Genomic DNA, 23,225 nt, shown 5'->3' with positions numbered 1-23,225 from the left:
CTGTGGTACGTAGCTATGATAAATGACATATTTAGACACTTGTCAGATCAGAAGTAAGATGTTCTAGCGACTGAAACGTAAAAAGCTGCATTAAATTACACTGAGACCATCCATATCTATCTTGCTATGGTCTTAGAGGTAAGAAGATACCAGAACTTTAAAGACACTTCACCCTGATCTGACTCATTATTGACCCTATCGTGTTCTATATTCACGGGGTTCTGTGTATCTTAGATCTGCATTATTTTTAGCCATCATAAAGGTTTTACACCTGACAGACACATCGTTTGATGTAGACGTGCACAGTACGAAGTAATCTTATGTCTCTGCTTTAATCTTTACAAAGTGTTCTTGTGCTACCGTCATCGATACGCACACGTTTGTTTTTTGTCTTCTGTGTCAGATGCCACTGATGGGCTATGTGCCCGATTAGAGATCTGGAAAATAAATGCATTAGAAATGCAGCTCAGGGTGTAAAAGCAAATTTCCTTTATCGTGCAACATTGGATTTTAAGGGATTCGTCTTAAAGCCGCTTTTGCACTCAAATCTCTGTTACGACTGTGGACTATGAGTATCTGCGTATGGAAGAAGTTTTTCGCATAAGTATTTCGCCCCTGCGAAATACCTGCCGGCGTTCAGATATGTTTAGAGTTGGAAACAAACTGAACAGAAGGTTAATCAGGCGAAACTGAGCTGCTGCTCTCGACAGTCAAGAGTGCAAGGTCGCTATTAAGTGACTAATGACTCTGCGCTTCCACGCGGGCAACAAACAACATTAGTCGCTAAGGACCTATACAGTCGCCTTTAGTCAATACCGTAAACGTTGCTGCTCACGTCATTAAACTTTATCCACGAGAAATCTGGAGAGTTACTAAACATATTTCTTTCTTCAGTTGCGGTCGGCATATTTCTTGTACTCTAATCGATCTCAGTATCTAGGATAGGCTGGAGAGTTTGCTTTTTGTGTTGCTGTAATGCTATGAAAGTTCGAGCACCAAATTTAGTCGAAGTTTTATAGAAAACTAAGTACATGCTGGCCTAATGGAAGAAAAATAGAATATACTACTCAGCGTTTCTCGCTCGTGTCATTGAGATACATTATTTCTTGTATATTGCAACATTTTCTTCGCGAAATTAGGGAGGGAGGGTTTGGTCTACTTCCCTCTAATCGAGCAACACTGTATAGTCTGGCGACCTCTATATTCTCATCTCACGGGCAATCATTGTCCTTGGCGTTACACGTCCTCGCTTCACGACTCGCTAGATAGCTTTGTGGTTAAGCCAGGACAATGGTACAGAGTCTGTGATTAGGAATCGTGCATCACAACAATTCTTGTTGTAGTGGTCCGAACCTCAGTGATTTAATTTCTTCGATACCTGGGATTCGAACCAGCTGGTTCCTCAACCTCAGATTCCGAAGAGTGTGTTAGAGTGTGCGAATGATTGAGTGTTACATTCGGTTCTTGAATTTAGAGAACGTCTCCTTCGGCAAAAATACCTCCACCTATCTTAAATCAGGACAGTTCTTATAGACACCCTCACCATTCTGCTGAAGACTGACAAACTTTGCATACTTCAGGATTAGAACTTTGACAAGTTCTTTTCTCCATAAGCTGCTGCTTCCTCCTCCTCCACCACCTCCTCCTGCATTTTTCCCGTTTCTGGACGAGTCGGCACTTTATACAGGTTTTGTCAGTTTTAGTGACACTGGCCAGAAGCCCTCCGTGGCACCAATACTCACCCCGACGGAATCTGTGTGCCCCATCTGTTTGCGTCTGCAGTAAATCTCATGTGCCAGTGTGAGAACTTTTTCCAAATGTTTGAGCAGCGCGTATCGGTGGCAGGGTGTGGGCACCAGTCCAGTATTTATGTACATGGGTGTTGGAAATCGCCTAGTAAACACATCCAGGCCGGCTGGCTCCCACCCCTCATCGTTCAACAGGGCAGCATCTATTCCCAGAATGCAGTAAGCGACGTTTTAACCCACCCTTCTATCAGCATGGATTTCATGTTTCCAAAATATTCAAATAATACATGGTAAGTCAGAAACGAATTCGCAATTTTGGAATGATACAGAAATTTATTGAGACAACTTACAGAATCGGTAGATATTTAATTTACGTATTGCATTAGTACCCCATTCCGCCACCAGGTGCACCAGCGTAGTGCAGACACAAAATGGCTTCTTTCACTGGTGCGGAGCGTGATTCCTGTGTGTTTTAGCTTCATGAAATGAACTCTGCAACAAATTTTTGGCGTAAATTTCGCACCGAATACGCTAAACAACTTCCAAGCAGGCCTAAAATTTACTCTTGGCACAATAACTGTTGAGACGGGTTGTTCACTGTGACATGATCAGCAGGTCGCCCACGTGTTGATTGTGGAGAATAGGTTAGGGAGAGCTTTGCCCGCAGTCCACAAAATTCAACGCGACGTGTTTTGCGGGACTGGCATTGCACGAAAGACTAGCTGGCAAGTATTGCGTTTAGTCTACGCTGTTTTGCACGAATTACACCCAATTTGCTGCAATGAGTGTGGCAAGAAATTTACTACCGGTGGGATGTTTGCTGCATCAAAAATGGTCGTCACATCGAACCAAAACGACACTAGACTTTTGTGTGAAACTTGAGGTTGTTTGCTACAAAATGACGTATCTGTAAATTATCTCAATGAATTCCTATATCGTTCTAAAGTCTTTTCACTCACCCTTTGTCTGTAACTTCACCCGAAAAATTGTGATGGTGCATTTGGTCTAAATGCCTAGAACGCATTTTTCGTCCGATGAATTATAAGTCTGCGAAAGGATGAAGTTGCGCCGACGCTGCAACGGGACTCGGTTCCAGTTCTCCAGTAGACCGCAGGCTGTGAAACAAGTTCTATTTAGCACCGCAAAGCGCTGATAGAAGCTGACCACGAATAAAGCGGTTGCTTAAAGGCCATAGTATGGGCTTTCGAAGAAATGGGAACAACACATAAAAATGTCTTTAAATGTTTAGAGGCACCACAAGGAAGAGACCTGTGTACCAGCAGACAGGTAGGGGGCGCTCCACTTCCCCGGAAGCATCAAAGAGCAATTACACCGGCCTAGTGCTCGTTGAACTGGATCCAAGAGCTCTGGAAAGTAGTCTTCCACATGCACTGCGAAGTTCCCGGATGCTGGACAACTCTCAGGCACGGCTCCTAATTAAATCTTAGCTGCACATGTTCAGTGTTCATTCCCAGTTGCAATATATGAAGAGAATGAAGAGAACGGTGACGGCGACGGTGGCGATACTGGATGTGTGTTTAGCGCATTGTTATAAAGCTATCTTTAGAAAACTGGCGTAACTGAAGTGGGTACTTCATACGACAGAAACGTCGTGATTCACTGCCAAGAGCTGCTGATATAAATTTTTTGTTATACAACCAATTCTGCCCTTATACCAAGAACAGGTATCATAAAATTTCTACAAAAAGCTTAGAAGACGATATAAAATCAACAGCGTCAGACAGTATAATACCCATGAACCGTCACAGTTGTCAAACAGTAACATAAATTAAATCGTTATTTTTACTTCTCGCGAAATAATTTATATTGCTATCTGACAACAGCGACGAATCATGGATTTTATTTGACGCAGTTGTTTTTGTAAGATGATGTAAATATTTTATGACACACAATGATAGTTTGCGGATCGCAACTGCTTCTATAATAACGAAATTTTTCAAGATTTCTTAGGTATGAATCAGGACTTTTTCAAATATATATACGAGCTATGAGGCACCGCCTTTAAAAAGACCTATTACTACACAAAATCTAGGAATGCCGTAAAATCACATTTAATTGCGACCGCAACGTCCTCTAAGTTTTCAGTGAAACTTTGCATTTGAAAGCTAAAGATCAACTCAGTTCACGTACTATAGTCATTACCACAGACATATGAATTTGAACTAACTCTGCTCAGAAGTAAAATCATCCAGTCATCTAATTATTATTTCCGTCTCACTGACTACACACACATTACTTCAACTATTTATTAATACATCAGAGTTAGACAGCATGTTCGAAAATGGTGAGCAGTCACATTCCTAACATAAAAAGTAAAAAGCACGTACTGACACGGTTCTAGAAAATGTTTCCCATTTATGAAACGTGCCACGTATAGAACATTTACATCTGTGCACTGCAAACCCCTTACAGCAGAGGATGCATACGCCGTCATCTCCTCTCTTCCCATTCCATTTTCGTATAGTACGCGGGAAGAGACTGTATCCGTCTGAATGATTATGAATTCAGAAATTTTAGCTTCATCGCCATTTATTTCCAAGGAACTATGCTATATAACAGCTATTCTGTTTGTTGCAAATAGTAGCTTAACTTATGAAGTTATTATGGACACACCTGTGCACTCTACCTCAGTTACAGAAATTTCAACTGTGGTTAGTGCTTCAATATGATAGGGCACTGCCCCACTGGGTGTTATTTCTTAGCCAGTTCTCGCATGAAACCTTCCGCACACATGTATCGGCAGAGACGGCCCGATACCAAGGCCATCTTTAAGACCAAACAAAACTCCTCTTGACCTTTTTGTAGGGTTACGTCAGGAATAAAGTGTTCAGTTCACCAGTTTCTGACGTGCAGACTATTGCGGCACGAATATGGCATGCTATAAAGGCAATTACATAAGAGATGTTTGTAGTGACACAGAGAAATTTAGAATCACCTAGACTGCCTACGGGCAACAAACAGAACACATGTGGGTGGGTACGTACCCATTAAAAAAACCTTAGGAGTTAAGTCACCATTTGTAACAAACCGCGTAGCTGTATAACTTTTTCAGAGTAAAATCTTTGTAAGCAGGGAAAGACTTCATTCACATCCTGTGAACTAGAGGAAGCACTGTGTTTTTGACTCTTTAACGAATGCGAGCTCTCTGAGAATTGAACTTAAGACCTACGTTGTACAGTACCGTGCATGTAACGTGTGCTAATTATACTACATCATCAGTTGAAGTAAATGTTCATTAATCTAGCCATTTGCTGCGCTTTACGAATGTTAACACTACTTTACAGTAAGTGTCAATGTGCCCACTTTCCGTTTGAATGCAATCCTCACCTCACCATCTATTTAGTTCCGAGACCCCTCGAATGCACCTGACGTAGATCGTACCGTCTCAGGCGCTTCCGGTTCTTTATATGGAAAGTGGAGATTTTGTCATGGGTGTAACACATCCTGTTCCAATGTTTAGTGGAAGATCAACAAAGCTCGCACCATCAAACATTTGCTGTACATACGACTCACCTTCAAGTCTAGCTTTTTTCTCTTTATTTTCATCTTCATACTTCATTGTAAAGTGCACAAATGTTACGTCCGTAGCCATTGAATGACCCTTCAGTGACTAGTACAAGAAGATACGATTCAGCATTGGTAAAAATATGTAAACCATCTGCTTCGCGTAACTCCAAAAACAAATCCAATAGGCTCAAGTCATTTTAGAGGCTAAAGCAAGAATCAATGACAGTCTTGCGCAGTTCAAGGAAGCGGTACGCATCTATCTAGTCATCCTACGACCAGGATAATCTCTACGTATACAGGCAAAGGGGCCAGTACCTGTTTTCCTCCAATTGTGAAGCCTGGTCGAGGATCCGTTGGAACGGCTGTCATATCTGGATTTTCATCGGTTCCTAGGGCCACACTAAAAGAAAAAGTACGCGATAGAGGCTATGAAATAATTTTAGATATTTCCACACACTAACTCAGGTAGGAAGGAAAGATTAACAATAACGTCCGTCGACGACAAGGAGAACACTCTCTGAATTGGTAAGGATGGCCGCACTTTGGGAGGAACCCTTGGTTTAAGGAAATCTGGGAAAATCTAATTCTGGATGGTGGTAACCCCATGGGTGGCGTAAGCGTCACCTCTCGGTCCCACTCGACCAGGTATTGCTCCTAGACAATGTTCAAGGTCGGGTGAATGAGTGTACAGCTGCGTAAGTCTCTACATCGTGAGTTAAGTATTAGGTTGTTGCAAAAGTTCATAGCTTTTTCCACAAGTTTAATAAAGACTACATACACACATAACAGAGACTTTAGCTCATAAATAACACATTCTTCACTATTTACGAGAGTCTGCCAACACTGGGGTAACTTTTCGATTCCGCGACTGTAGAAATCACGTCGTTTTTAGGCGGAGAACACGTTGAGTCACGCTCGGCGAGCATTTTCGTCTAAAAAGGAAGTTCGACAGAGAGCGGAAATGGTGAAAATCTGAGGGTGCTAGATCAGGCGAATAAGGTGGGCGCGGAATTATTGCCCAATCCGACTCTTGATAGTGTTTTTCATCAGTCCAGCAGAATGCCTGTGGGTGTTATCGTGAAGTAGCATCATTTCACGCTGTCTCACTGTCGTCGTCCTTGGACTGCGTCTGGAAGACGCCTCAGTTGCTGACGACAAATGTCACCAGTGATGGATATCTCGGCGAAGCAATTCGTAGTTCACCACACCGTCGCTGTTGCACCAGATGCAAAACATCTCTTGTTGATTCGTGCAGGTCTTTGTACTGGGAGATGTAGTTTTGGTTTAGAGCAGGCGATACGTATACACAACTTTTTTGAACCTTCCCCACTGCATGCAAATGTCACACGATGGTCGAATGATCATAATTCCTTACATTTGGCAGTTCTCGAGTACACTGAGGTGTATCTTTGTGGATTGATGGGTTTAAACTATCTTCGTCAAAACCCCAAGATCTTCCTGAACTTCGAGAGTCACTAGTGTCAAAACAATCCCTTAAAACGAGAAAATTTTTTGCCGTGCTCTGTCGAAAGCCATCGTCCCCATACACGGCCCAGATGTTTCTGGCTGCCTCCACTGCGTTCATCCCTCTCTTGAACTCAGAAGAATATGTCGGAAATGTTGCTATTTCTCCACTTGGTGCTTAATTTTCTAGTACTCACAACACTCGTTATCTCCAAGCGACATAATGACGAACTCCAATAGTAGCAGTGAACTACAAATAAAAAATGACAATCGATAAATAAACCCATGGCAATCGCAATATCAACATGCAAAAGAAACACTACGAACTTATGCACCAACTTAGGTTTAGTAATATTAATCCATTATCTGCACTGTAAAAACGAGTAGGGAATAAGTTCTCCACTGTAGTTCACAGGCGGCCGGAGTGGCCGTGCGTTTCTAGGCGCCACAGTCTGGAACCGAGCGACCGCTACGGTCGCCGGTTCGAATCCTGCCGCGGCCATGGATGTGTGTGATGTCCTTAGGTTAGTTCTAAGTTCTAGGCGACTGATGACCTCAGAAGTTAAGTCGCATAGTGCTCAGAGCCATTTGACCATTTTTGTAGTTCACAAAGCAGCAGCATTTTGTTTGCGAGGATTGGAAAAAAAATGTTGGCGTCTACATTATCCCGTAAAATGTCAAGAGTTTTTTGGACGTCAAAAGTGACCCTACAACATATGATACAGGCATTAATGTTATGTCAAACCCAGGTATACTTACGGTTTGAATCACCGACAACAGAATTAAAATTTGTGAGAAGTGCAGTATGTATTACGATTTTCTGTAGGCTATACTAGTTTCTGGATAAAATATTTTATGAGCCCCTTTTCAGTGCCATTCCCACTCTCACGACACTATCACTACGCACTATCATTTATATTAATGACAGTTACCAAATCATGTCAAACCTGTTTTAGCTCGGCTGTCGATAGAGCCATCGGCGCAACAGATCGTTGCTCAGGATGTCACGCACCAGCTATTAAATGTGTGCTGTATTTAACATAACATTTTTCGGGACTACATTATCCCATTATCGAGTACTATTTAACAAGGGAATAAATCAATACATCGCAATATTACACACACTGCCAGTCATGTAATTATTCATATTGTCCTGCGGTATAACATACCTTAAAGTTTTACGACATTAGGCATCGTCAAAAATAAAAAGTCAGAAGCAAATATGCATTGTCAAATATCAAGTCTTCCACGAACATCTCACATTGGCGCGTAATACTCTCGTAAGGCTCAGTTGTCAACTAAGGGCAGCTGCTTCCACCTGCCAAAGACAATCATGTAACGTATGTATCACAGCTTCTAACGATGCAACCATCTACCGTAAAATCGTTAAACAATATGTCAAGTCCTTGAAAATCCTAAAAGCCAATACTGCAGTTATTTTTCAGTTTGTTCATCCATGTAATTGACTAGTAGGACACTGCTTAATAGAATAAATTGGTGGCTGATTATCAATGAGGACATCGCTGAAGTGAGCCAGGAAAGGCCCTTTCGGGCACTTATGTCTTCTCATTTAAAACGCTGACACACTCCTCTCAGAGCACAAAAAATCTCAAATTCCACTAAATTTGTCACTTGTTTCGTTGGACGCAGTGATACACATTACACGTTATAGGATAGCACTATCTTAGGTGAATCTTTAATTGACAACCGAGGCTTGTGAGTATATTATGTGCAACATGAGATTGAAGACCTATGTTTGGCAATGCATGTAAACATCTGGCTTTTTACTTTAACCGTGCTTAATGCCGTAGAAACTTAAAGGTATGTTACACTGCAGGACAATACAAATCTCTGCATGGTTGGTAGCATGTGTAGCGTTGCGAGTACTGATTTGTTTCCTTGTATTATACAGCACTTGATAACTGAATGACGTTGTCCGAAATTTAAGTGTATCACTCAATTGATGACTGATACGTAACATTCTCAGTGTTCATTAACAACAGACGCAAAGAATGAGGTAAGGCTCATGGTGAACCTGGTACTCGAGAAAACGCTCCCAGCTTTCTAGCATTTGTGACTGTAAGGTCTCTTAAAATGCACAGAACCTCTCCAACATCTCTCGGAATTGGCAGTGTAGATTGGCCCCAAATTTCTGAACAGTTAAGTGTTTGGAAATCTCTACAGTACGCACCTATACTTGTCCTAAGCGCTTGTGCATACCACATTATTCTTCGAGCAGCTCATCGGCATAAACAGTCCTTCAGAAGACATTCACAGTGAAGACAAACAGCTAATCTATGCAGGATAATGGCTGAACCCCAACTCAATTTATTGCACTTATCAACAGCCTGGACTAACTGTTGACAAGCATGAGAGCTCTCCTCGTGTCGTCAGCGCTATACCTAAAACATCGGCTGGAAACATACGATTCCATTACTCATTTCACCAAACAATGTATTTTATGTGCTCAGTGTTCAAACGAGTAACGAATCGAGTCCAGGCGAGATTTTGCCTCCTTTGTTGTTATATCAATAAACTAGCTTACCGATGTTTCATGGCATTCTGTGAATATACCATGTAGCCGGTAGCTTATTAGATGTGGTCTGACTCGAAAAATCTTTCAAGGACGTAAGATCACATAGTAGCTGGTAAGATAGTAAGGCATCATTTTCACCGGCAACAAATACAATACTTTTGGATTGTTATGGACGGGGAGGAGATAAAGAATACTGTAAATACACTTATTTGTTTGAAATGTTCTTACCAGCTTAACACCAGAGCACGAATAACGGTCAGATTAAGATTCAGTCTTCCATCACCACGCTCGTCAACTCCACAGACCCTCTTCACATTGCTGCAATTGCGTACCTGGGGACAAGTATAAGACAAGAATGGTTTCTCCACAGTCCACAGGTTCCTACCAGAAAGATCCCTCTCAGCCTTCAGCGGAGTTAACCAACGTACTCTTCGTTCACTAAAGGTTTGTTACTCCATAACTTAAGCATTTTTCTGTGTCGAGTGGATGACTGGTAACAAGTGCCTTTGAGTGTTAAGCGTATGTTGTTACAGTTGGACACGAATTTAAACTTCGCGTGGGCACGAAGGCTACTACTTTCTATTATCACCAAACGGATGTCTCCCATGAAAGAGATTAACGATCAGGGGTATGAATTATCGTTACACAATGAGACACCGAAGTGGGTTTAGGGACTTGACTTAGATAACTGTTGTCCAATTGGTATTATGAACTGTACGCCTCAAAATTTCGAGCTCAGTTCGTAAGCAGCCTCCAATCCTTGTTAGCTCCCGACGATATAGCAACGTGTAAGCTACTGTACGAGTTCGCCAACAGAGGCAACTTAGAGATGTAGTTTCCTGCGCTGCTAATCTAATACTCTTGGTGCTTATAATGTTAGGGGAAAACCAAGAGCTCAATTAAATGACTGTCCACGTACTGCTCAGCACAATGTCAGACGCACAGCCTCTAAATTTACGTCACTAAGTACCTTCTGTATGTTTGTGTCAGAATACTGGGGTATCTATACGCGTGGCTGTAATACAAAAAGCCGGCCGGAGTGACCGAGCGGTTCTAGGCGCTACAGTCTGGAACCGCGCGACCGCTCCGGTCGCAGGTTCGAATCCTGCCTCGGGCATGGATGTGTGTGATGTCCTTAGGTTAGTTAGGTTTAAGTAGTTTTAAGTTCTAGGGGACTGATGACCTCAGCAGTTAAGTCCCAAACTGCTCAGAGCCATTTGAACCTTTCTTTGTAATACACAAATCTTCGTGTAAACTGTTCTGTTCTGTCTAGATAGTATTTAAGAGACCTGCATAAATATTCCGCTCTTCATTCGTGGCTTCTGAAGCAATTCCTGATAATTTAGATATATAGAAATTAGTATGGAATGAATAGACAATATCCCATGTGTGTACCAACGACGATTTATCATTTCTTATTGTGCTACCAGTAGGAATTTTATAGCATACCAAAACAGCGTATCCTGTGTTGCGCTTACGTCTTGTTTACTCGTTTTTGGACACTCATCGTAAAACTTGTTTTATGTCTAATCAGTTCTTCGTTGAGTCTATCAGTTCATACCAGTGTGCGACTTAATTTCCATCACGAATCGGCAAAACCAACTCACCAACTGTAATACAACATTTCTTGTGCTGAGATGGCTGTATGGACACATTCCGAAAGCCAGTAAAAAAACTGGACAACTCTCCCTCCGCCACCATCGCAATACCGCAGATGACAATTTCTTCCAGCAAAGGAAATAACAGTATTTGAAACAGCGAACTTTCGTACCTAGCACCACCATATTACAGTGCGTCAGATGCCTTTACTGCATATGAGCTTCTTTCCTCTGTTTTCAGCCTGACGGCTGGTTTCATGCAGACATTCACGCTAGTCTGTCATGAGCAAGTCTTCTCGGAGTAACCTACATCCATTTCAAGCTGCTCCCTGTACTAATGGCTGAGTCTCCCTCTACAATTCTTACCTTCCCCTCCTCTCTTTCCTTCTCGCCCCTGTGCCGCCCCCAGTTCCTTCCATTGACATTATGAATATGAGGAACCTTATTGTTGAAAGCAGTCTTCTTGTAGCCCTTCCGAATGGTGCGTTAGAACACCGGCGTGCCTGAGTCTGGCCGCACTAATAGCATAACGGGAAATACCGACAGTTATTTCAGGATGTTTACCAACGACGACCGCGTTTACAGATACAGAGGTAGTCAGTCTGATAGGCAGTGACCTAACAATGGGAATATAATTAGTTCTGAACTACCTTCACCCTTCTCGGTGTGCACGAAGAGTGTAGATCATGGAGCCCGTCAACTAGTACAATCCAGTGATTTTTTAGGGCTTAGAGTAACATTAGACTTGAAAAGGTTTTCAAACAGAACTGCAAACATATCGCTGCTGAAACTTCTGCGGTTCATTTATAATGCGTGTGCCAATAATAAATCTACGGTTGGCCTGTTTTCTATTCGTCAGGACTGAACGAGACCCTGATCAAACATGTTAGGCTAATTAAATGAGTTTAGATAGCCACCGAAGAACAGTTTGTTCGTTAACTGGCTGAACAGGTGTTTCCGAGAAAAGTGCTTGACCGTAATATTCCTGACACATGGTGGTTCAGTAGGTAAGTTGCACACACCTAAGCCGGCCGAGGTGGCCGTGCTGTTCTAGGCGCTACAGTCTGGAACCGCGTGCCCGCTACGGTCGCAGGTTCGAATCCTGCCTCGGGCATGGATGTGTGTGATGTCCTTAGGTTAGTTATGTTTAAGTAGTTCTAAGTTCTATGGGACTGATGACCTCAGGAGTGAAGTCCCATAGTACTCAGAGCCATTTGAGCCACACACCTAAAGTTTCATTGTTAAATACCTAATAGAATCAAGATTTTTTGTTATCACTCGTTCACCGACGGCGGTGTTCTGTTGGTTTGAAAAGTAAAATGTTTCGCCGTAAGCTTTGAGTCCATATTAATTTATAGGTCTCTCTATAACTGGGTTTCTCAGTCCGTTCGAAGATCGGAGAAAGATAAGGGCACTCCATTTTCAGTAGGGCCAAAGCTGATAAAACACTGCGACGTTCAAGCCAGTTATAGCTGAGAAAGGCTACCCTTTATTGTAAATTCACAATACCGAACCAAAATATATCAGTTATGAATTTGCGGATTATGTCTTTTCACTATGACGGTGCGACCCGAGCCATCAACTCCATTTTTACACTAAATCTGTGCTGATGAGCCCTTAAAAATGATCATCTCGGTTGACCAAGTCTAGTGAACTAATGGTAAACTGGCACTGAGTTCGATCATGACGGCTTTCTAGTCCTATGTACTTCCGAGTCTGGGCGCATTTCAGTACACAGCAGTATATACACTGTGTCCCTTTAGTATTCGGTCCTTAGTAAATCCGTTCTGGGTTATAAATACAAGAATGTTTTCTTGGATGAATTTTACGAGCAATGTTCTATTCTTTATGCATGTTTTAAGGTCCGATCGAACGAAATTAGCTATTTCTTGCTTTGTGCACTGGATTAAACTTATGCCCTTATTCAGTTCATCGGTAAATTTTAATTTTGTTGAAGGAGTGCAAGTCACTGGTTGGTAAAGTTATAGCCAATTGGGGCGTTAGGTCCGTTAGACTGATTAAAAATTGGACACATTTAGGATTACGTAACGACTCTTCATTGGTTCGTTTGGGGCGATGCTCACTAGTGATTATTTAAGGAAAGATGTTGATGAAAGGAGTAACCGGAGTAGCTGGACTTGGCAACTTCGGGTTGAAATTTATGGTAAAGTCTGGTGTTTGGATAGGGCATGTACACTACCGCAGTGGGAATTCGTAAACCACCAACCGGTGAATAACGAACTCTGCCGTAATTTTGGATATATGGTGAACGTGGGTGATTAGTACGCAAGAGCCTGGAAAAGAAATACAGACAGATCCACCTATCACTATTTTAAATCACGCTCAGCGATAAATTTGGTACATCGGCTCTACTCTGACAACGTTACCTCCGAGCTCATGAAAAGCTTCGCGCATTACAGGCCACGAAGAGAGAGAAATACAGGGAGACAGACCTAAAGGCAGGAGAGTAACGGAATTCTTTGCTTCTGAATAACGACGATGTAATGCATTATTACCATCAGAAGAAAGGTTGTCTTAAATTTGGCGACTCGTGTGTCTTCTAATAGACTTCGAGAAAGCATATGATACGGTTGGAAACAAATGACTGTAAATGTGAGCTACTACGAAGTATTCGGCCAAGTACAAAAGATAATTAGGGATTTATTAAAACAGCATTTCCTTCAGTACACGTAGGATGTAATTTTCCACGGTGGAGAGAAGAAGATTGAAACAGTTATCTATGATCAACACAATCTGGCATTCACGATTTCGACGTAATAAAATATCTTACGAGAAGTGGACTGAAAGTTATTAAAAAAGGTAAAACGACGTGCAGGAAGCCAATTAACGACGCTAAGACGCAATAGTTCCTAAATTTGCACACGTACCACCATTTGTAAGCACTGGCGAATGAGAAATACAGTTTAAAAATGACTGCAAGAAGCAAAACAATTCGTGCAGCAACTGAAGTATAACAAATTTTCGAACATGTGACATTACAGCACACCTTCCACTAGGGTATTGTTCCAAAAAGGTGTATGTTTGCACATTACATACATTTTCTGAGTATTATTGCAATCTGTGTATTGACTAACAATAGGAGCCCCTGACTACCAATCCATCCTGGGAAAACCGCACATCAGTAGCATTTTCCCTTTCTGCAGTGTGTTTGGTGCAAGTTTTAGGTGATTCACCTTCTATTTCAATTAAGTAACTTTTTTTTTTTAAATGCTTCGCTTTTGTGTAATCTAGTCTAAACTAGAGATTTTTCTACGACGAGTCACTAACACATGGAGATTCCTGAGTGCCTGTATAGTCGAGTTCCTTATAAAGGAATAGTATTTAATTAACTGACTGATTTTTTATCGCAGATTTGTACAGGAGACAAAATTACGAATCTGATGACTGTAATCATTGGCCATTGGACTATTGAACAAATCAGAAAAACTGATAGGCAAATATCAGTAATATCAATTCTCTTCCAGCTTCTGGACCCACGGATGTTTCCTAGATGCTAGATCATATGATTGGGATTGGGGTTGTGTGTGTGTGTGTGTGTGTGGGGGGGGGGGGGGCAGTAATTTGAATGTCGGATGATTGGTTTGAAAAAGTCACAATATGATGAAAATCGGTAAAAGACAGGGCCGCTAAACTCAAATTCACGACGCAAACACGCCCGTGCGGAAGGAGACTGTCGTTTCACAGAAGCCGCCCTCCTGGTGCTACAGCAGAATGACCAACTTATACACAAGGTATTTCTCTCCGCATCTCTCTCAGAAGCCAGTGGAGCGATCACCGCTGCGCTTTCCCCTGCTCTCCCCCGAAACCCTCGCAAAATTGTTTATGAACAAAAGGACATTGTACACTGGGGACCTGCCGAATGAGGTAGTGCAGTTGTTAAGGCGCTGGCCTCGCACTCTGAAGGATGTAGTTCTTAATGTGCCTGGTCATCCTTATTTAGGTTTTCCGTGGCTTTCATAAATCATTTCAGGCAAATGCTGGGAGCCCAGCCTTATAAATCTTATTGTACGTGTATGTACATTTTTGAGGCATTTATTTTCATTGTATTAAGATAACTCCAATGTCATTGTAAGACGATCCCTGAATGAATAAATAAATAAAATGGGATCAGGTAAATCAGGTTGCGTCCTGCGTTAACTTTGGACCGGGATTTTTCGTAACTGTTGGTTGGGACGATGCGCGCCTCTTCCATGCATGAGAGCGCAGGCCACGCCGGGAATCCCTGAACAGAGTCGCGGCCCGTGGCTGCGCTTCAAGGCGACTCAGGGTCGTCGCCGACACGACGCTGCGCTGACTCAGTTGGGTGAGGCAACAGCCAGGAACCGGTCTGGCTGCAGAACTCCACTTTATTGCCTTACAGAGCAAATACACTACGGGTAACCTGTTAGCAAATGATGACACAGCACTACAGAACTGCTTTCCTCCTGTCCGTCTTCACCTATTTTTCCTTCTCTTCCTTTGCATACTATCGTATTCTAGTCATCCATTATTATTAAATTTTCGTCTCTCTTAACTATCTGAATAATTTCTTTTGTCTCATCATAGATTTCTTCAGTCTGTATCATCTGCAGAGATAGTTGGCATATAAACCTGTACTAATGTGAAGTGTGTGCATTCTGTGTCTGTCTGGCCTATGATAATTCACTTACTATGCTATGCATAGTAGCAGTCCGCCCCCGGTAGCTGAGTGGTCAGCGCGACAGACTGTCAACCCAAAGGGCTCGGGTTCGATTCCCGGCTGGGTCGGAGATTTTCTTCGCTCAGGGACTGGGTGTTGTGTTGTCCTAATCATCATCATTTCATTCCCATCGACGCGCAAGTCGCCGAAGTGGCGTTAAATCTAAAGACTTGCACCAGGCGAACGGTCTACCCGACGGGAGGCCCTCGTCACAAGACATTTCATTTCATAGTAGCTTACCAGCATTCCTACTTTATTGCCCCATATTAAACCTACGCATGCACCACTCCTACTTGATTTTGTATTTAAAACACTAAAACTAAAGTTTTTGAGGATAAAATCCTCGAAAGATATTTGGACCAATCTATGAAGGAGGAGAATGGCGAATAAGAAAGAACAGGGACCTCATGGAGCTATACAATGAACCAGATGCAGTTGCAGAAGCCAAGACAGGAAGACTAAGATGGGCCGACCACATCTATAGAAGAGAGCAGGGATCTTTATTCAGAGAGGTCTCAGAACAAACCAGAAGGACGAAGACCTCTAGGCAGGCCAAAAATGAGACAGAGACCAGTCTGGCAAGGATCTCCATGTACCGGAGGCAAGGAAATAAGATCCCGAAGACTATACTGAGGAAGAGGCTACCTGACGAAGCCAAAAACCGACTGCAGTTTGTGGAGCCAAGAGAGTAAGTAAGAGTAAAACTATGTTCACATGACCAGAAGTCCTGTTCTTCCTGCCACCTAACTTCATTGATTCCCACAATATCTTCAACCTGTCCATTCTCTCTAAATTTTCTAACCTACCTGCGCAATTCAGGGACCTGCTCTGATCTGTAGAACGCCAGTTTTGTTTATCCTTATGATGATATCCCCCTGAGTATTCCCCCTCCTCCCAGATCTCTGAATAGGGGTCTATTTTACCTTCAGAATATTTTAACCAAGAGGTAGACTTAGAGGGTTTCGTTGGGTTGATTTGGGGGAAGAGACCGATCAGTGCGGTCATCAGCCTCATCGGATTAAGGAAGGATGGAGAAGGATGGGGACGGAAGTCGGCCGTGCCCTGTCGAGCGAATCATCCTGGCATTTGCCTGAAGCTATTTCGGGAAACCACGGAAAACGTAAATCAGGATGGCCGGATGCGGGATTGAACTGTAGTCCTCCCGAATGCGAGTCCAGTGTGCTAACCACTGCGCCATCTCGCTCGGTAAACCAAGAGGATGCGGTCACTTAGATACAGTATAGCTGTATGCCCTCTGGAAAAATTATAGTTGTAGTTTCCCTCTGCTTTCTGATGTTCACCTTATCAGCACAGCAAGGCTGTTTTGGTTGATATTACTGTGATGTCATATATTGATACCATCCCATGTGCGTCAAAACTGGCGACGGAATTGCAAGTTTCCATCAGATGCCAATAGTCGTGTGGGATCGGGTAAAATGGAAATGAGCGTTTTGCGTCATTGGCCGGGAGGCCTCTTACGGGGCAGGTCCGGCCGCCTTGGTGCAGGTCTTGTTACGTTCCACGCCACATTGGGTGACCTGCGCATGGGGATGAAATGATGAAGACAAGACAATAACCAGTCGCTGAGCGGATAAAATCCCCGACCCAGCCGGGAATCGAACCCGGACCCGTAGGACGGCAATCCGCCACACTGACCTCTCAGCTATCGGGGCGGACGGTGGGATCTGGTGGACCCAATGGAGCATGGCAGCTGAGCCATGGCTCCAGCAACTCCGTACCACGTGCACACACTGCCGCCACGATACAGGACCGTCATCAGCAGCCAGCTGGCCCACTCACATTTGGAGCCTGCTTACTAAGTGACGCTATGCTTATGTCATCTGGTCACATCTCCAATGGCATCAATCGTGCTTTCGTACAGAGAGCTTCATCCTTGTCGACACTGAAATAACTGGGCTATTTATTGCTTCATTATCTGTAATGAGTCTTTGTACACTAATCATTTCTGCTTCTATCCACCATTCTATGACGATAGTTGCCACACCTCTCCTTACCATTGTCCATGAAGTCTTACACAACAGTTACAGTACCAGATCAGACAGTCATCGAAACTGTAGCCCCTGCAACTACTGAAGGGCTGCTGCTCTCTTCAGGAACCATACATTTGTCCAGCCTCTCAACAGATACCCCTCCATTGTGGTTGCACCTACGATATGGCTATCTGTATCGGTGGGGCACACAATTCTCTCCATCGATGGCCATGTCCATGATTCACCTCGAAGAATTTAAATAGCAGTTGGCATAAACTCCAACAATGTCCTCTGTAGTAGAAAGCGAACGGCAGAATGGAAACTGCTTATGACCAGGCCTAAATCCCGAAAACCATATATAAAGTATTCTGTTCCCTCCCTCTAACTTAGTTTCCCTCCGAGTTTCGCGAATCGCAGTCAACAGGAAGCCCTGAAATCAACTATTATGCTTGCGCTCGATGTTTATATACATTTCCAAATCATTTTAGCGCAAATACTGAATTGCTAACATATCCGATTATCTGCGGAGATGGCTTACAGAGAATGCAAAATCTCAAGTACAAATTCATGTCGCTTCGATGGGCAGCTATGTGTGATAGGTCTGTAAACACCAGAGAAACCAAGTTATAGAAGAAGTGCACACTTTTCACTTTCAATTGTGACGTTCACAATGCGTTTAAGGTATTTAAGTGGCTTAAAGTCGAACATAAATATCTTCAGATGAAAATAGCTTTTAATTCAGCAGTTGTAAGCGAATACACCTGATGGGTGATCAGTGGCCCGCGGAAAAAGAAACAGCGTGTTTTACATGCATTGTGTGGCACATTTATTCAGAGGAACGATTTTATAAAATACTGAGTTGCCTTTGGTAATATTTCGTCAGTTCCTGTGAGTAAATTTTAGTCGTCTGAACGTACTCTAAATTTCAGAAGTGATCTACATAAAGTTTCAGCACAAAGACATATCTATGCTTAATTAGTTTGTTTCAGAGAGGAAATTTTTCGTACACCTTATTTTCCATTTTGGGCAAGTGCGCGAGATTAATAATTGCTTCAGAGCCAAAAGCACTCCTTACTCGCACCTTACTCACCTCATATGTCTTACAGAACGTAACATTTCTTATGTTCAAGTAAAATGCACTCTTCTAGATGTCCCGTTAACTAAATATTTAGTCAGCATGCTCTAGAGCAAGCATTACGAGAGCGCACGCACACACGCACACTTCGTTGTAAGGCGTAACACAGGACGGGAACTCCCGACTCCCGCGGTTAGTCACCAAAGATTTTTGTTATAAAACCCTGGACCTGCATTAAGTACAACCAATTACACCGCGTATCATTTTACTCCCCACGGAAAGAATAAAATACAATAGTCTTTCCAATAGAAACAAATCTTCCCCGCCTCTCCATCCTACACTATTCTCACATTATTAAGCTCTCACGATTACATCAATAACACGGACAGTTACAAATGTAAGATACTTTTGTCGGTAGTTACAAAGCTGACTTCCCAATTTCAATTAACAGTCATTTTATGGGTTACAAACATTTACCACAACTGTGATGTTCACAAAAGACTCACTTGTATGAAGTGGAAGTTTTTCTGAAACTATGCACGAAATTTTCAAGCGTATAGCATACGAAATTAGGTGGTGGAGGTTCGGTTCACAGTCAGTCCAATGGTACACGACAGCCGCACCTTTCTCCCCTCGCCAGTCTCCAGGACATTTCACTTAAAGCGTTTATATTTCTACATACGCCGCCAGGTTTTTTAGAATAGGGTAACAGAACAACCAATACTCTTGATGGCAGGAATTCTGCTGAAATTACAAGCTGTGTTTAAAACAAACTAATTTTCAGCATCTTCTCCGACGGCTAGGCCGCTTGGATGGACTTGCCGGCTGCAGAAAAAAATCCAGACAGGAGAAGTGCCCATTCATAGGCTGACTGTACCTGCTGACGTCAACAAACCTGACACGGTTCGTGTCTCCAGACGTAGAACCAGAAACACACATGGAGCTGAGTAGGGCAAGACCCTCGATTAGGAAAAAAGACGGGCTACAAACGAAAAATTGGACAATTTGATGTGTGTCTTAAATAACTCTTAACTTACAGCATGCTTTGGCCTTGAGTAACGCCAATTTAGAACGGGCTACAGCTATTTTGCCTCAAACATTATATGACTAAGGAAGTACATCTCTTAAGAGGCCACTGAAAGATTGATAGAAACTGAAAAAAAAGAATGAAAAATTCTAAGCAAAATTTGTAGTCCCATTAATAAAAATAGCATATGGACTGAAAGAACTACAGACCTATACACTGTAATAGACAAATTCACTGATGCAATACGTAGAAGATGATAGAAGCTCTACGGTCACATCTTGAGAAGGGACAACACTAGATTAACTAAATAACTACTTAATATACTAAATTCAAGAAAGGTAAAAATCACTCTGTTAGAAGAAATTAAGCAGGACTTACGAGAGACGAAGGCTACAGAAGATACCACAGAGACCGCAAAGCCTTTGAAATTCTAGTTACAAATCACGCGTTCGTAGACAAAGCTAAAAATACCACTGGAAAACAGTCAACAGAGAAACGCAAGAAACAGCGAATTCATGAAACGATTTTGGGAAAGCGTGCATAAAATGGAAGCCGTCAGACGCGCTCTTTAACTGGGCGTATCGATGAAAGAATGACAATTTCTCTAAGTAGAACACCCTCCCATCCTCTTCACATTTACATACCAGATTATCTATAGTCTGCCGACCTGTGTTCACAGTCATAGTGCTAAGTGAAATACTGATGACTGCGAGGACGCTTCAATTTTACACTCTCAAATTATCGGACAAATGCTTTTCAGATGATTCATTTCTCTGAACTGCTATTTCTTCACAGTTATGCTACAGACCCGCCCTGAACACTGATGTAAACTAATTTGTTTCCGTAAAACATTTTATTGTAATTATTGTTAAGCTTCTAGGTATCTGAGGTACGTAAAAATGTGGATACTGAAAAGCTATATTTGGAGGGAGCGGGAAAGCTGTCAGTAAACGTAACACCTCCTGGCTCACTCCCCCACCACCCCGGAACCAAATACTGTATCCGCACCTAATGCAATCTTTGAAACAATGTGTCGTTGTGAATAGACTTCAGCTCGAACGGTCAACGGCACTATACAAATCTACAGATGGCTGACACCAAGCGTTACTTACCTAATAATAATAATAATAATAATAGTAATAGTAATGATAATTCCATTCGGTTTCCAACGGATATGGAAAGCAGTTTCACAGACGCTAACTTTAGGTGCTCACTCAGGAGGAAGATTCATGCAGTGAAGTATGGATAGTGAACCTTGATAATTCCAGTCGTTGTTGCGACTTTCAGCAGCATAAGTGAGATATGTAAAGAACAGGGGAGACGAGTTTCGATGTTCTGAGGTATTTTTAGAACGAAACTCACTCGACGTTTCTTGTTGCAACTTGCGTAACGTTCCTCATTTACTACCGAGCAGCGAAAAACAAACATCCAAAAACTACACAAGGAAAGCACAAATGGGACCGAAGACAAGCCTTATGTATGGCAAAAGATGGACAACCACATATTTCTTCCTAACGAGCTGAAAACATAACAGAACATCGGGCACCACCACCACCACCACTACGAAAAAAACCGTGCAATAAGGTAGACATGTGACGTACAAAGTGTCACGCTCTTGCTACACATTCCGCGCCGTATCGAAGAACCAGCGCGTGCACCAGGCATGCACCGTAGCGGAATACTGACCGATGCCGACTCGTCTTGGCGGGAGGTTCCACTGCGCATGCGCCGTCCCACACAGCAGCGCGGACAGCGTCGCGAGCAGCCACAGAGCGTGCATCCTGGTCGCCGTCTGAAGCAGCACTGTGCGGCCTCCAGCTTCTGCGCGAGCGGTCACCTCGGTCTCTTTATGTTGCAAGGCGCGCGGCCGAAACACTTCCTGCGCTGCCCGGCACTTCCCTGGCTCTCAATGACGTGGCGCGTGTCTGCTCCTGGAAAGGAACTAACAACAGAGTGCCGCTTCTCTTTCCACTCTCGAGCTCCAGAAGGTTGTAGACAGCGGATCTCCTGTTTCTTCAGTTCCGGGAAAGCCATCGGGGCAGCGCAGCTCTTCTTCTTTCGTGCAATGTGTACGTTAGATCTTTCGCTTTTGCATCCCAGACCGACCGACGTTTTGGATGTGTGGGTACTTGGCCAACCGACTAACTAACTTTTCTTGTCGGGATGTCGGTCAGATAGGACCAAACGGCAACCGATGACCACCCCCTCTCACTCCACCACCATAAATTGTGGCGTGTGTAGCGCTGTCGTGCCAACTACCCGACAAAAGTTCGTATTTTGTCACTCGGCGTGGCATTAAATACAGTTCTAATATACATGACACAGTGTAAGAGCAGACGACACTTTAACGTCATAGTTTCTGGAGGAATTTTATGCAGGGGGCAGATCCCATAGTGGTTAGAGCCATTTGAATCTTATGACTCCAGTTGTTTTAGAACAAGTCGTGCGAGGAGTATTCCAAAAGATCTCCAAGAAATGAAGCATTTGTTTCATTTTTTTAACGAATGGTTTCATGTAGCATGTAGAGAGAGTAAAAGATATATATTTTATAAATAAAAGTCCATCGAGCTTATACAGACTGATTAGATCTTAGTTTTCAGACTTCAGAAGTAAAACCTAAAAAACAATATATAGACAGTCTATGGAGGCTTATCCGTAAAATAAACTTGCTTCATTGATGTAGGTGTTAAAAAAGTCCAGCCTATGTCAAAGCCTTCTGCTAGGAACAGCAAAGTGTGGGAATTTTTTTTATAGTTCTAGCAGTTGCTAAATGCTGCTTTCATTTATTTTGTTTTACTATGACGTATTTCCTCAGACAACTACAAATCACGTTGCAGGTTTCAGGAATCATTTTAGATAATAACTGCGGGAATACAACAGCACTGCAATTTGAGATCCTCTTAAACTCTGCCAGTGCCTTGAAACCGCAATGTAGCCTCTCCTCGGAGCTTACAGCCTCTTTCATGACTGTATTCTTTTTCGTTAAGAATGGTTTGATGGTGTTCAGCAGCCCCTTAATGCATGTTTCATCCGTTCTACACCTACATCTACATCGATACTCTGCAAATCACATTTAAGTGCCTGGCAGAGGGTTCGTCGGACCACCTTCACAATTCTCTATTATTCTAGTCTTGCCTAGCGTGCGGAAAGAACGAACACCTATGTCTTTTCGTACGAGCTCTGATTTCCCCTATTTTATCATGGTGATCCTTTCTCCCTATGTGGGTCGGCGTCTACAAAATATTTTCGCGTCCGAAAGAGAAAGTTGGTGATCGGAATTTCGTGAGAAGATTCCTCTGCAACCAAAAACGCCTTTGTTTTAATAATGTACAGCTCATATCCTGTATCATTTCTGTGACAGTCTCTCCTCTATTTCGCAATAATAGAAAACGTGCTGCCTTCTTTGAACTTTTTCGATGTACTCCGTCAGTCCTATCTGGTAAAGATCCCACACCACGCAGTAGTATTCTAAAAGAGGACGGAAAAGTGTAGTGTAAAGTCTCCTTAGAAGATCTGTTACATTTTCAAAGTGTCCAGCCAATAAAACGCAATCTTTGGT

At 42.7% G+C, this 23,225-nt stretch overlaps 1 protein-coding gene across 1 annotated transcript in view; it reads right to left on the bottom strand.

Annotated features, from left to right (window-relative positions):
- The window catches only part of LOC126353952 (serine protease snake-like), a 96,156-nt gene extending 74,590 nt beyond the window's left edge, over positions 1 to 21,566 (bottom strand). Inside the window, exon 1 of the mRNA XM_050003252.1 lies at positions 21,353 to 21,566. Coding sequence (XP_049859209.1) covers positions 21,353 to 21,446 — 94 coding nt within the window. The 5' untranslated portion in view covers positions 21,447 to 21,566. The remainder of the gene's footprint in view (positions 1 to 21,352) is intronic.
- Positions 21,567 to 23,225: the final 1,659 nt, after the last annotated feature.

Source organism: Schistocerca gregaria, chromosome 1 (genome assembly GCF_023897955.1).
Source record: "Schistocerca gregaria isolate iqSchGreg1 chromosome 1, iqSchGreg1.2, whole genome shotgun sequence".
Classification (NCBI taxonomy): Eukaryota; Metazoa; Arthropoda; class Insecta; order Orthoptera; family Acrididae; genus Schistocerca; species Schistocerca gregaria.
The sequence above is the reverse complement of the archived record's forward strand: the minus strand, read 5'-3'. Positions and strand labels throughout refer to the sequence as shown.